This window comes from Papio anubis, chromosome 3 (assembly GCF_008728515.1).
Source record: "Papio anubis isolate 15944 chromosome 3, Panubis1.0, whole genome shotgun sequence".
NCBI classification, from domain to species: Eukaryota; Metazoa; Chordata; class Mammalia; order Primates; family Cercopithecidae; genus Papio; species Papio anubis.
The window spans coordinates 27,681,878-27,695,478 of NC_044978.1; the positions used below are offsets into that span (position 1 = coordinate 27,681,878).

At 35.1% G+C, this 13,601-nt stretch overlaps 1 protein-coding gene across 5 annotated transcripts in view; it reads left to right on the top strand.

The window, feature by feature from the left end:
* The window catches only part of FSTL5 (follistatin like 5), a 795,441-nt gene that overhangs the window by 411,733 nt on the left and 370,107 nt on the right, over window positions 1-13,601 (top strand). For all 5 annotated transcript variants that reach the window (XM_021938126.2, XM_021938127.2, XM_021938124.2 and 2 more), the window contains one exon: window positions 9,046-9,166. In XM_021938126.2, the coding sequence (XP_021793818.2) occupies window positions 9,046-9,166 (121 nt within the window). The remainder of the gene's footprint in view (window positions 1-9,045; window positions 9,167-13,601) is intronic.

Genomic DNA, 13,601 nt, shown 5'->3' on the forward strand with positions numbered 1-13,601 from the left:
TATGCCATATATTTTACATCTTCAGAGCCAGGTAAAATCCTCATATTTTTCGGGCAGCGCACAGTGGCTCACGCCTGTAATCCCAGCACTTCGGGAGGCCGAGGCGGGCAGATCACAAGGTCAGGAGATTGAGACCATCCTGGCTAACACGGTGAAACCCCGTCTCTACTAAAAACTTCAAAAATCAGCCGGGCGAGGTGGCGGGCGCCTGTAGTCCCAGCTACTCGGGAGGCTGAGGCAGGAGAATGGCGTGAACCTGGGAGGCGGAGCTTGCAGTGAGCCGAGATCGCGCCACTGCACTCCAGTCTGGGCGACAGAGCAAGACTCCGTCTCAAAAATAAATAAATAAATAAATAAATAAATAAATAAATAAATAAATCCTCATAGTTTTCAATTTCCTCAAGTATGTATCTCACCCACTTTTACCCCTCTCTTGAGGGGTTCTGCCTCTCCAAAAAATAGAGCCTTACATGATAAGATAGGGCGGGGTACTTATCAAATGTGTTTTTTGCAGGAATAGAACAGAACTGTTCTCTCTCACATATGTGCCTTAATTACTATCTGAAAAAGTTAAAGTTTTACACACACAGATTTTTTTTTTTGTTTGTGTGTCTTTGTTTTCCATTGCTTATTTTCTCTTTATTGAAAATGCATGTATGATAATTTGATCCTTTAATTCTGAGTGGCTCTCTTTTTTGTTGTTGTTGTTTAAACCTGTGCTATATTGTCTGAATACTATTCAGAATGAGGATGTGGAACTCTGAATCGTCCTATTTCGTCTACCAGTAACTGATTCTGGTACTCAAAGAAGAAGCAAAAGTACTTGCTATTCCATTTGCGTAAGGTGTGAAATCTCTACCTTAGTTTTTCCCTTTAAAATATAAACAGGTGTCTGAGGTTTGTCTTTATTATCTGGATCTTTGTATTCCTTCTCTTAAGCCATCTTCTCTGACAGTAAGAATTCAGTATTCTCTTTGGGGCTGTTGTAAAATCTGAGCTTCAATAATGCTTGCTTAAGCGAAAATTGTGGTTGAAAAGCTATGGTCTAAATTGACTTAATTTTACAATGTATGTCTCAGAGAATAAATCCCTGAAAAGCCTGGACAAACATTTAAAGAACTTTCTTTCTTGAAAGAATGGTCACAAACTTGACTAAGGCATCTTAGTTTCTCCCATAAGTATTGTAGGTATGTTTACTGTCATCAGCCAGTTAGCCACACAACACATTTATGGTTTCAAGAACATACATTATCACTAAAATAGACGTGGATGTGCAATTCTTGAAAACAAAATTCTGAATGATATAACTTTAGGTATAGGAATATTCTTTCTGACAGGCTGACATGTAGAAAAAAAGTCACTTCAAGAAAGAAGGTTAATGATAATTTCTTATGAAAAGGAGCATAGAGCTCTTCTGGGTGGTTTATTCACATTATTATTTAAGTCTCCGGGAATATTGAAAGACTATGGGTAGACAGAAATACTGAGAAACAGGAGCTAAACTTTGGGGAGAGAATAGGAGAGTCATGTAACTGAATGGCCTGAGATTCAAAGGAGTGAGGCCTATCTATCTATCTATCTATCTATCTATCATCTATCATCTATCTCTATCTATCCATCTATCTACTATATCTATATATTTCTGTTTATCTATGTGGAAAACGACTTGCTTGGGAAACATAATCCAGAAGTGCCTATACAGCAGTTATCTACACGTTTCTTACACTGAAGTAGAACAGATATGAGAAAAAATAACCTCTGATTAAATTCATTAAAATTACTGAACGAATAATTTTAAGGCGCAGTCAGATTTTTCTAAAGTCAGTATGGTGAAGAAGATATTTGTATGAGAAATTGAGGACAATATAGACTTTTCTGATCAGAGAGCAGGATTTCCAGAGGACACAATGATGGGTTTAGGTTGGAGAAGCATGGGTTTGGGGCCACACTGGGAACTATGCAAAGCAATATGGGGAGCCATAGATTTCACTGGGTCACAGAAATAAACCAGGGTATGAAATACAAAAGCATTTGTCCAGAGTGTTCCTTAGAGGAACACAGGCAACTATTTCTGGCATTGTGGCCCTGTATACTTGGTTCACAGTGTCAGATGAGGGGAGGCACAGCAGGCTTCACTTGGTAGAATGGAGGCCTTACTTTGTCAGCAGCACACAGAGGACTTGAAGTAAAATGGTGCTAACAACATGGAAAATCTGCTTCTTAGCCCTTTCCCCATTTGATAAAATAACTCTGATAGAATTTAAGTGAGCAAAGTCATTGCCTTGTGATTCTGAATTTAGATAAGCTGCTGTATTGAGTATATTGATTTAGGTTTTTCTCCATTTAGATTCTGTCATCTTCATAAGCTGATTTACATTAAAAATGCATATTAGGAGCCGGCGCGGTGGCTCACGCCTGTAATCTCATCACATTGGGAGGTGGAGGTGGGTGAATCATGAGGTCAGGAGTTCGGGACTGGCCTGGCCAAGATGGTGAAACCCTGTCTCTACTAAAAACACAAAAATTAGCCGAGAACAGTGGCAGTCACCTATAATCCCAGCAACTGGGGAGGCTGAGGCAGGAGAATCACTTGAACCCGGGAGGCAAGGGTGCAGTGAGCCGAGATTGCACCATAGCACTCTAGCCTGGGTGACAGAGTAATACTCTGTCTCAAAAAAAAAAAAAAAAAAGAAAATGCATATTAGAGTAAAATACTTCCCTTATATACATGTATGTCAGCTGTTTATTAAAATAATGAAAAGAACTACTTATTCACAGGATTTAGATTATTATGTTATACATATTTGATTTTAAATACCATTTGATCACTGACTGCCATATGTGAATATACTTACAGAATTAAATTAAAAGTGAGCATAAATAAGAGTGTATATTTTCAAGCTTACAAGATGGGACTGCCAATGAGGTTTTTGCAGCATGTGTACAAATTAAGTATTTTTCTTTAAAAATCATTAGAAATGTTACATGGGGAAATGAACAGTTGATCTTTCATTGAGTTCATAAAGTCTTTCACAATTATAAGTATTTCTAAAAAGGTTCTGATTTAGTCAACATACTTATTTGCTATGAGATTTATAATAACCATTTTATCTCACAGATAAAATGCTGTTTCAGTGGGACAAAGTAAATACAAATAAATAAACACTTGTATGGATAGAAGATTGAGATTAAGTGAGAATTTCCAGGGAATGCCATGGTAATTAATCCTATTTAACATCAGCGAGTATAAAGAACAACGATATTTGTCCAGATCATCCCTTAGAGCAGAATGGACAACTATTTCATGCATTTAAATGCCCATAATCCCATCAGTAATACAAAATAAGGCAGCAGAAACCAGGTGTTTGACTTAGAATGACATTGTCAATGCCAGTATGTGGATCTTAGTAGTGCTGGCAATTTCCTTGCCATTAGCTAAAGATTGGAGAATAATAAGAGGAACAATGATCACTTAACAGAGAAAGATAAAGCCTGTAACTGTTGCTATGTGCCCAGTTCAAAGCCACAATTAAAAAATTAGTGCTTTCAATTGTACCTGAAAATGTTAGTAACTAGTTTCAGTTATTTTTTAAGTGTTGTTCATAACATACACAAGATAACTATAGTATTAACATTTAGGCTTTAAAATATTAAACATATTGTTTGTAGTATCTTTACATTGTCAAGATGCATTTAAAAACTTGGTATTCATGTTCAGAAAATCTTTGTGAGCCATGTAGGATACCTTAAAAATAAAATACTTTTCTTTCCACCAGTGGTTTAATAAAAATAATGATCTCTCTTCAACTGGTCTTTCAAAAGAATTAAAGATGACTATATTGATTTGTTTTAAATGTTATATTAGGCACTTTAGAAAATCTAAAAGAAAATTTAATTTAATTATTTCCATTCAAATCTTTTAAGAAATACATCTCCAGGCCAGATACAGTGGCTCACACCTGTAATTCCAGCACTTTGGGAGGCTGAGACGGGTGGATCACCTGAGGTCAGGAGTTCAAGACCAGCCTGGCCAACATGGTGAAACCCCCGTCTCTACTAAAAATACAAAAATTAGCTGCGCGTGGTGGCAGGCGCCTGTAGTCCCAGCTACTCACCTGGCTGAGGCAGGAGAATTGCTTGAACCTAGGAGGCAAAGGTTGCTGTGAGCCAAGATCGCACCACCGCACTCCAGTCTGGACAACAAAAGTGAAATTCCCTCTCAAAAACAACAACAACAACAAAATACATCTCTTGTAGGATAGCATTTGTTATATATAATTAAACACATAAAATGTGCAATATTAGTTATTAACTCTCTGTCCTTTCACATGATCTATTTTTTAGAGTACTGCTGATAATATGTAATTATCTCACTTAACAATTAGATTTCATGTTTTCAGTCATTGTCTCTAGAATAAAAACTCCATGAGAGCAGGGACTGTGTCATTCTTATTAACTCACCTTTAGTACTTAGTATAGTTTGGGGCATATATTGATTGAAAATAAGGGAAAGGAAAGAGAGAGGGAAGAAAGGAAAAAGAAGAGAAGAAGAAAGGGAGGAGACAAGAAGCTGTTCAGACCAAGTAGCCCAGGAACCAACTTATATTGACTGTATGAGAGAAGCATACATCTAATACCTGGAAATGTACATTCTTACCATAGGGATATACTTATTTTCTTACCTTTGGTCTTTGAAGTAATGTACATGTTTGCAAGTAAAGTAACAATATATCTTCCTCTCCTCAACTTGAATAAGACTCAAATGGGCTTTCTCTTAATTAGAGGAGCACTGGACACTGAACATATGACTTCAACATGATCATGATTAGTTTGGGGAAAATATTTTTGCAAAAGATGGAGAAGAACTCAAATAACTTCAACTTATGAGTGGTGCATTGCTCCTGGGGTTCACAATTGCTATTTCTCACCTGAACCCACCAAAGAGTAAATAAGTGAACATAGAACTAGAAGATCCTACTTTTCTGTCCTTCTCTCCCCTACACCCATAGCTTCATAGCCATGGCTTGCCTTCACATTATCGAAATCAATCCCATGTCTTGTATATCTTCCATGAAAGTCAGCATAATAATCCTGTACTTCCAAATCTTCCCCTAATCCTAGAAATCTAACACCCATACCTCTCTACACTAGGGAGACAGTACATTTACATCCACTTCTGGCACATTCAATTTTTCTTCTCAGTTTTATTTATTTTTATATCACTTTTCATTCTATGGCAAAATGTATATATATTTACTACTGTATTTCTTTGCTCTCCCTTCACCAGCATATGAGTTTCATATGGAAAAGATTTTTGTCTGTCTTGTCTGCTGTATTTTCAGGGTTGTGGACAATGCCTGACACATAGCAGGCAGTCTGAAAGAATTTGTTGAATGGATGATTAAATAAGTGAGTGAAGGCGAATAGTAAAAACAGTAAAGAGAATAGTTCATTTTGAGGATGTCCAAGTTTTTTTTATTGTTTATTTTGGAACAAAAGAGAATACAGTACCAAGACAGTGAGTCATTCCTGATTTGTTACAGTCCTTGTGCAACTCTGACAATTCTATTACATTGAAGTTCAAAATATACTCCCTCTTCCATGCTGTGTGTCTGAGCTCCCCTGAGGCCATCCATTCTGCTAATACTTCTATTTTTTCACACTGAACCAAACCATTGGGAGGCCCAAGAGTCATATAACTTGACCTCTGACCAGTGGGAAAAAAGTGTAAAAGATTTTATTTTGATTGCCTTAAGGCTATCCAACTCCTTAAGGAGTTTACCAACTTTGGTAGGTTTGGGAAACATCCTCACCATTTTATCAGAGGTAACAAGTGAAAATCTGCTTGGTCTTTTTGACCAATCAAGATCATAAGATGGTATCTTGTTACCTCTTATACCACTTATTATCTCTTATATCATTTTATAAGAGGTAAAATGGTATGAGATAATGAATAGCATGAGATCATGAAGTATCATCACAAGATGTTTGAATATGTATTCAAATATATTTAGTGAATCTGGCAGTGTCATGAATTGCTAGTCAAGGAATAACATGTGCCTTTTGAGATGTCTACAATGAGTTTTTTGGAATCAGTGTCAAACACTAAATGAAAGAAGTGCAAGGAACTATGAAAGTCCTACAAGTTTGGATCCCCCGTGCCAAAGAGTGGTTACTGTGGACTGAGGAAGGAAGTCCACTTGTATAGTTTTTCATACTTTCTTTCTGACCATCAAACACTCATGACTGTAAAGCTATAACAATTCTGGGTATCCGGGAGGCAGAGGTTGCAGTGAGCCGAGATGCGCCACTTCACTCTAGCCTGGGTGACAGAGCAAGACTCTGTCTCAAAACAAACAAGCAAACAAACAAACAAAAACAAAAACCAACACACAGACAAAAATTCGGGATATCTAAACCAATTTTTCCATGCTGATTGAAATGTCCTATAAACACATAAAACATTCCACGTTAAATATGTGCCATTTTTATATCAATTATACCTCAGTAAACATGTGAAAAAAACAGAAAAGAAGAAAAGTCATAGGAAAGTACCTCCCTCACTAGTAAACACCAGAATGTGACAAAGCTTCCCATCAGGACACACGAAGGAGAGAAATAATTACTAAGAATCATGTTTTAAGTGGGGTATTTCATTGACTACTTAAATGAGACAAATGAGCAGACACATATTTGAAATATTTAGAATAAGAAAATTAATCTGCTTTGTCCTATGCATGGATACGCTTCAGTATAGATGATAAGGGCTTAAAAAAATAAGAAGTTTATTAGCCAGGGCCGGCTTCTCAAGGTCACACGCATTAAAATGGCCTGCCCAGTGTAAGCTGTATCATCATGACCAAGTCAAGGCCAAGATCAAATCAAGATCAAACTAGTCTTATGCAAGAGCCAGTGGTAAGTATAAAGTGAGAAGTCCACTATCTTGGTCTAATACATTAAGTTTGTAAAATATTAAAACAGAAATAAACATGAGACAGAAAATGACAAAAGCTTTGCCCCCATCTTTGTGCTCCTCTCTATTTACAAATAAATAAGAGACTAAAAGTCATAAAATGTCTGAACAAAGTCTGGTGCCACTGCATCCCAAATATTACAACGCTAACATTGCACATCTTTAATGCATAAAGGGATAGAATTGTGCACACTGCCCCTACTCCTAGTCCCCAGGAAAAGTCAAAAGTCATTTTCTATGATCTAACCAGTAACAAATGGAGAATGACTGAGAGCTCTGTTGCTTTCTAAATAGAAAAATGGTTATATATATATTATATATATAAAAAACATATATATATATATATATATATATATTTTATTAAGCTTATAGAAGAGATGGCTTCAGCATTAGGTAGTTTTGTTAACCCAACCAGCTGGACTGTGCAAAGGTTTAGGGCTTGCCATCTACAAGTTCTATGTATATGAGTCAGTTAAACCAGGTAAGCTTTTTGCCTTTTTTCTTCTTCAAGGTAACAAATAATCAGCTTAACCAATATAATTTTAACACTGGTACATACACAAAAATAAAGAACTCACTGAGTTGCAAAAGTTCTATTTAGCACCGCATGTGCTAACATTACATATCACTGTTTAGCTGGCTAGAGAGGGTGCTGGAGGCTCCTGTGACCCAGATGCTTAGCTCCATTTTCAGAGTTATCTCCTCAGCCTATCTACACTCAGACATCATGAAACGTTCAACACAGGAGTGTTCCAGAAAAGGTGAAAAAATAGCTCAAAAGCATCTGAAGATTTTTAGAAAGTAGCATCGCCAATCTGCCTTTGCTGTACTAAAGAAAGTCCAAGACATTCTGCTCCACCAAAAGAAACGATAATTCATTGTGAATGTGCAACCATAACATGCACAAGCCAGTGTCTGGAAGTCTGCAGTGAATTATTTAAAGAAGCAATGCATTATGTAAAAATTACTATTTTTAATGTTAAATGATCACTTTTGAGTATATGCTGTATGTTACGTCTTACACCTGACTCTATGTGTGTGTGTGTGTAAATCTTCACATTCATTTTCTAACTGAGGAAAGCTTAAATGATTTGCCAGAAATTATTGAGGTATTAAATGGCGTTGGCAGGTCCCGAACCCAGAGCCACCTGATTTTGCAGCCTTCGTTTTCTGATTATACTGCACTACCTTTCAAACAAACCAACCAACCACTGTGATGCACAGCTTCAAGCAATACAAACCCCTGCCTTTGTATGTGAGAGAGTATGAAAAACCACGGACACAGCTATGCAGCTACCACAATAGAAATGTCTGAAAAATCTTGGGAAGCTCTGTTATATGACAGGAAATAGTCAAAATCAGTAGAGTACCAAAAAGCTGCAGCCACAGTCCATAGACTAGAGCACAGACTAGAAAAGAAGTTTGATGATTTTCTTCACTCACGCCTGGATAGATTTTCATCATCAATTGGTGCATTAATTCTATCTGGCTCCTGGAAACAGTCATTTGCTTAATAGCTCTTTTGTGACCGAGGGAATTCATGCACAATCTCAAATGACTTAACTTCCAGCTGGGGAGGAGTTTAGGCAGAGAAGAAAAAAATAACCTAACTTCATTATTTTACAAATCGTATGAGGAAAAAAGTTGGAAAAAACTGTCTCACTATTTCTGTTGGGAGAGACCGCTGTTTTATTTTGACATAGGTCACCGAGACACAGGAGGCAATTTTCATACAGAAGTATTTCCTTGAGTCAGTATAAATGGAGCAAAGAAAATGCATGAAATACAAAATGTTCTTTAAATGTTCAGATGTGTTGCATCTCACTGTGAAACTTTTATATTAGAACATTTGAACAAAATTGTAATTACCTATTTTAACATCATAACTTTATATCTTTGAAAAGGTTAAAAATAATTGTTCAGTAACTAAAAACCTGGATTTTTCCAAAATTGAGTTCTTTGCCCTGCTGCAGACATGAAATGATCTATTATGTGATTATTACATATAATAAATTATATTATAGAAATTTTAAGATACAAATATAAAGGTATGGTTATAATTTTCTTGTTAGGTGATAAAACAGGAGGAACTTGGCAAGGATCTCTTTGATTGTACTTTGTATGATTTATTGAAATACGATGATTTCAATGCTGACAAGCACCTGGCTCTTGAAGAATTTTATAGAGCATTCCGTGAGTACAAGATTCATTCTCCAATTTCTCTTTGTTCTTTTTCCTGTTGCTTTACACAATATGGTCTGTTTGCTTGCTCTCATAGTACAAGCTGTTTCTTAAGAAAAGTTATATAATTTAGTGAATTTAAGTTTCAAGTTGTATTGAAACATAGAGAAAAGCTAAGGGATTCAGTAGTTCTGAAATGAACAGTTAGAAATATTTGATAACTATGAATATCATCAATTCTCATTGATTATAGTTTAAGACTTTAGGTTCTCAATGCTGCTTCCAAGATTATTTTAGAGCAGGAGGAGCTTTTCACCAGTTATCACCATGTATCAAAAACAATTATTTACACAGTCAAATTTTTTAACTTCATTGGAAAACCAAAATGGATTAACAGATGTAGTTTGCATGTATTTGAAGGGCAATGATTGACATTCGAATGAAGAGTTTTATTTTTATTAAAGTACTTTGGAAAAATTGATACATGTTTGAATTGCCAAAGTGTGTCTTCAGATTGACTAAATGTGTTTTTTAGAACAGTGTCATAAAGATGACTTGATTAACCAAAATTACATACCAGGTTATTCTTTAAAAATAATTCAAAGAGGCCACTAATGGGTGGTTTATGCCTGTAATCCCAGCACTTTGGGAGGCTGAGGTGGGCGGATCACCTGAGGTCAGGAGTTCAAGACCAGCCTGGCTAACATGGTGAAAACTCGTCTCTACTAAAAACACAAAAATTAGCTGGGCATGATGCCACATGCCTGTAATCCCAGCTACTCGGGAGACTGAGGAAGGAGAATCACTTGAACTCAGGGGCGGAGGTTACAGTGAGCCAAGATGGTACCATTGCACTCCAGACTGGGTGACAGAGCAAGACTCCATGGCAATAATAATTAATAATAATAACATAATTGAAAGAGAAAGGACTAAGAAACAATCAACAACAACAACAACAAAAAAAACAAGGATTTAGAAGCTATGTGTAAAAGAAAGACAAGTAAATTTACTAGTTGGTATTAGAAAATCACCAAAGGAGGAAAATTAAACAGGATTCAATTTAATTCAGAACTTGAAACCAAAATTCTTTTTTTTTTTTTTTCCAGAAAAGATAGGAAGTAGAATATGTACTTGCCAGTAAATGGTCTTTTTTGAATTATGCCCCTGACATTTAGCCATTTATCAGCTGTCTGATGTTGGAGAAGTTACTTAAATATATTTTTCTTCTTAAAAATTCATATAAATAAAGATAATATTTTTACTCTATGATAATTTTTATTAAAGCACTGTATTATATTTTATGTGATCGTTTATATAAGCAAAATAATATATGAAAAATAGTTGTAGCTTATAAATTTTTAAATCATGATAAAAATACACTCTTTGGATATGGTTAAGTTGTATTTTCACTTTAAGTTACTAAGCAGAATACAACACAGGATGATCCGGTAAACTGTTAGTTCTTTATAAGGGTATTGTTAGGTTAGGTACTTTTCAAAAATGATAAAATGAAAGCAGCATTGGCAGGATGTGGTGGCTCATGCCTGTAATCCCAGCACTTTGGGAGACTGAGGCAGGCAGATCACCTAAGGTCAGGAGTTTGAGACCGGCCTGGTCAACATGGAGAAACCCAGTCTCTACTAAAAATAAAAAAATTAGCCGGGCATGGTGGCAGATGCCTGTAATCCCAGCTACTCAGAAGGCTGAGGCAGGAGAATCGCTTGAACCCAGGAGGCAAAGGTTGAAGTGAGCCAAGATCATGCAATTGCACTCCAGCCTAGACAACAGAGTGAGACTCTGTCTCCAAAAAATAAAAAAAATAAAAAGAACGCAGCATTATTATTCTACTTTATATAAAGGAGGTGAAATACACAGAAATTAACAAATAGGTGACTGAGTTTCTAATCAAACTCATGTTGTCCTAATTATGAAGTCTATGTGTTTTTCCCTGTGCTTCCTGCTGTAGTGGGCATTCTTTTGTGTGCTCATGATGGCAGGATAACAGGGAGAAAATGTGGTTTGTCAGGGAAAAACTTACGTGTGCATATAATCATGTGTGTGTGTGTGTGTGTGCATATGTCTGTATGAATGATACTATCATACAAGATAGAAGGGAATAAGTGTTATTTAAAAAGCCTATAAAATATTATGTAAGTTGAAAATATGATATTTAGTTTTGGAAATCAGGGATACCTTATGAAGGTGGTGGAAATTAAATAATTAAATTAATCTTAAGGACAAGTGAATTTAAACTTTTGGAAATGAGCAAAGGGTAGTGAACAGAAAGAATAACATAAATAAAAAGGCAGATATTTGATATATCAGAGTATTTAGAAAAAGCTAACCCAACTGCACTATCTGTTGGAGTTTGAAATTTTATGAAAATGCAGAAATTATTTTGGGCATTTTACTAAATAGTTTTAATAAATAAGCAGTCTAATCTCCTAACCGCTACCTCCATCTCTCAACAGAAAGATACATAGACTTGACTAATAAAAGTAGTCAAAATCTACAGCCATGCTTGGAAATCATTTCAATAGTATATAGTTTACCCAGCATCAACAAGAGTATTAAATGGATATGTTTGTGTAAGATATTTATTCAAAATAGAGTTATTGTTGGTCGTGTGATAGTGGAAGAGAAACAATAAAAATACATGAATGAGTAATATGTTATTTTTATGATAGCCAGCAAAGACGCTGAAAAGCGATCCCTGGCCCTATCAGTAAAAATAATCTTGCCTAGAATACTACTGCTTGCACCTGTCAAGGGGAAAAATAATCCTGTGTTTTTGGATGTAATTTGATGTTGCTAAAGAAATAAGGTACATCAGAACATTGTCCTTATAAATAACATTTTACAAGTCAGAAATCTAAATAATCAATAAAAAGCTTTGATAAAGATATAGTAAAACACATTACATATAAAGTACTAGGGAATATTGAATTTGGATAGAAGGCAACCTATGTGGATTTCATTAACTATTAGAAAGTAATATGCTAAAAATTTTATGGAAATTATTTGTAGTAAATACAATGAATTTAGTGAATATAGTAATGATTCTACCATTAGGTCAAATTTATGTATAATACGAAAGGTCTACATTTTTAGTCATAAAGAGATGTTAGTTCAGTAATGAAATTGCTTGGCAATCAGCAATCATGAGATTACTTTTTCTTTTTAGATAATCAAAACCATTCCATAACAATGATAAAATGATGTTCACAACATCATTTAGTGGAAATAATGTTTTTCTAAGTAATGCTGCAATTACAGGAAATATTTTAATATTCTTTTTGGTCTCACCAAGCAAACTTCTTCTAAGGTATTACATTTTCAGTGCTTCACCCTTATTTAAACTAGGCATCAAACTATATAGTGATTCCTCAGAGATACAGAACTGACCTGTGTGGATTGTGTCTGCATTAGTGAGAAAATATTTATACTTTAATGAGAATTATAAACACATCCATTTCTTTCTCTCCCTCCATAAAACTACCTGATAACTAAATCCACTTGGGTTTTGTGAAGTTTAGTGACAGGCTTTGTATAATGACATGATTTTACAAAATTGTAAAATACTAAGGTATCATGAATAAAAAATGTATAACACTAATGGGAAAAGGAATCTATTCAGAAATCATGTATTATGTACCTTTGTGTATAGGGTGTTGTGATAGTCACAGCTACTTACAAAGATAAGTTTCCTTTCCCCTAGGAGTATATAATCTCAGATGGACAGTGATCAAAATGACAGATGTAGTAAGACTAAAAAGGAGACATTTTTTCCATATCCAGGATGCATTCCTCCACATACTTTATAAAAAGAAGCTCAGAAAGCTAAAAATGTCTTAAGTGAATATCTAGAGGGATAAACTAAGGCAGAAGAAGTTAGAAACCTATCATGATCTATTAATTGTTTTCTGGTGGATACAAAGGTAGACAGATTTCTTGAGTTCCAGGTTCTTACTCTCTGCCATGATATAAAATGGAAGATAGTAAAGGGTAATCTGCAAACAGGAAAAAGTTAATGGCAAAAAAATACCACATTATCAAGTATTCTTATATTATTGCAGTGTTATTACAGAAGATATAAGGTGTTTTTCAAAAATACCTTTTTTCTTTGTGGATTAGATAAATTATTTTACTATTTTACCATAGGTATTGAATGGTCAATTATTTAATTTTTCTTCATGTTTTTGGTATTGTTAATAATTGTTAAAAATTGATTTTTACTAACATATTTAAAATAAATCCTTATAGTGTGCTTCAAGTATTTCATATCATGCCTTGTTTGATTAACAGACTTGGAAAGCTATTTAATAGGATCCAATAAATAGTAAGTTTAGTGACATGCTTTTGTATATAGAGAGGAAATACCAAATTCTCTGGTAAGATGGGAAGGTGGTGTACATCCTTCACCCTGGATTTTGTTGTCATGAGTATA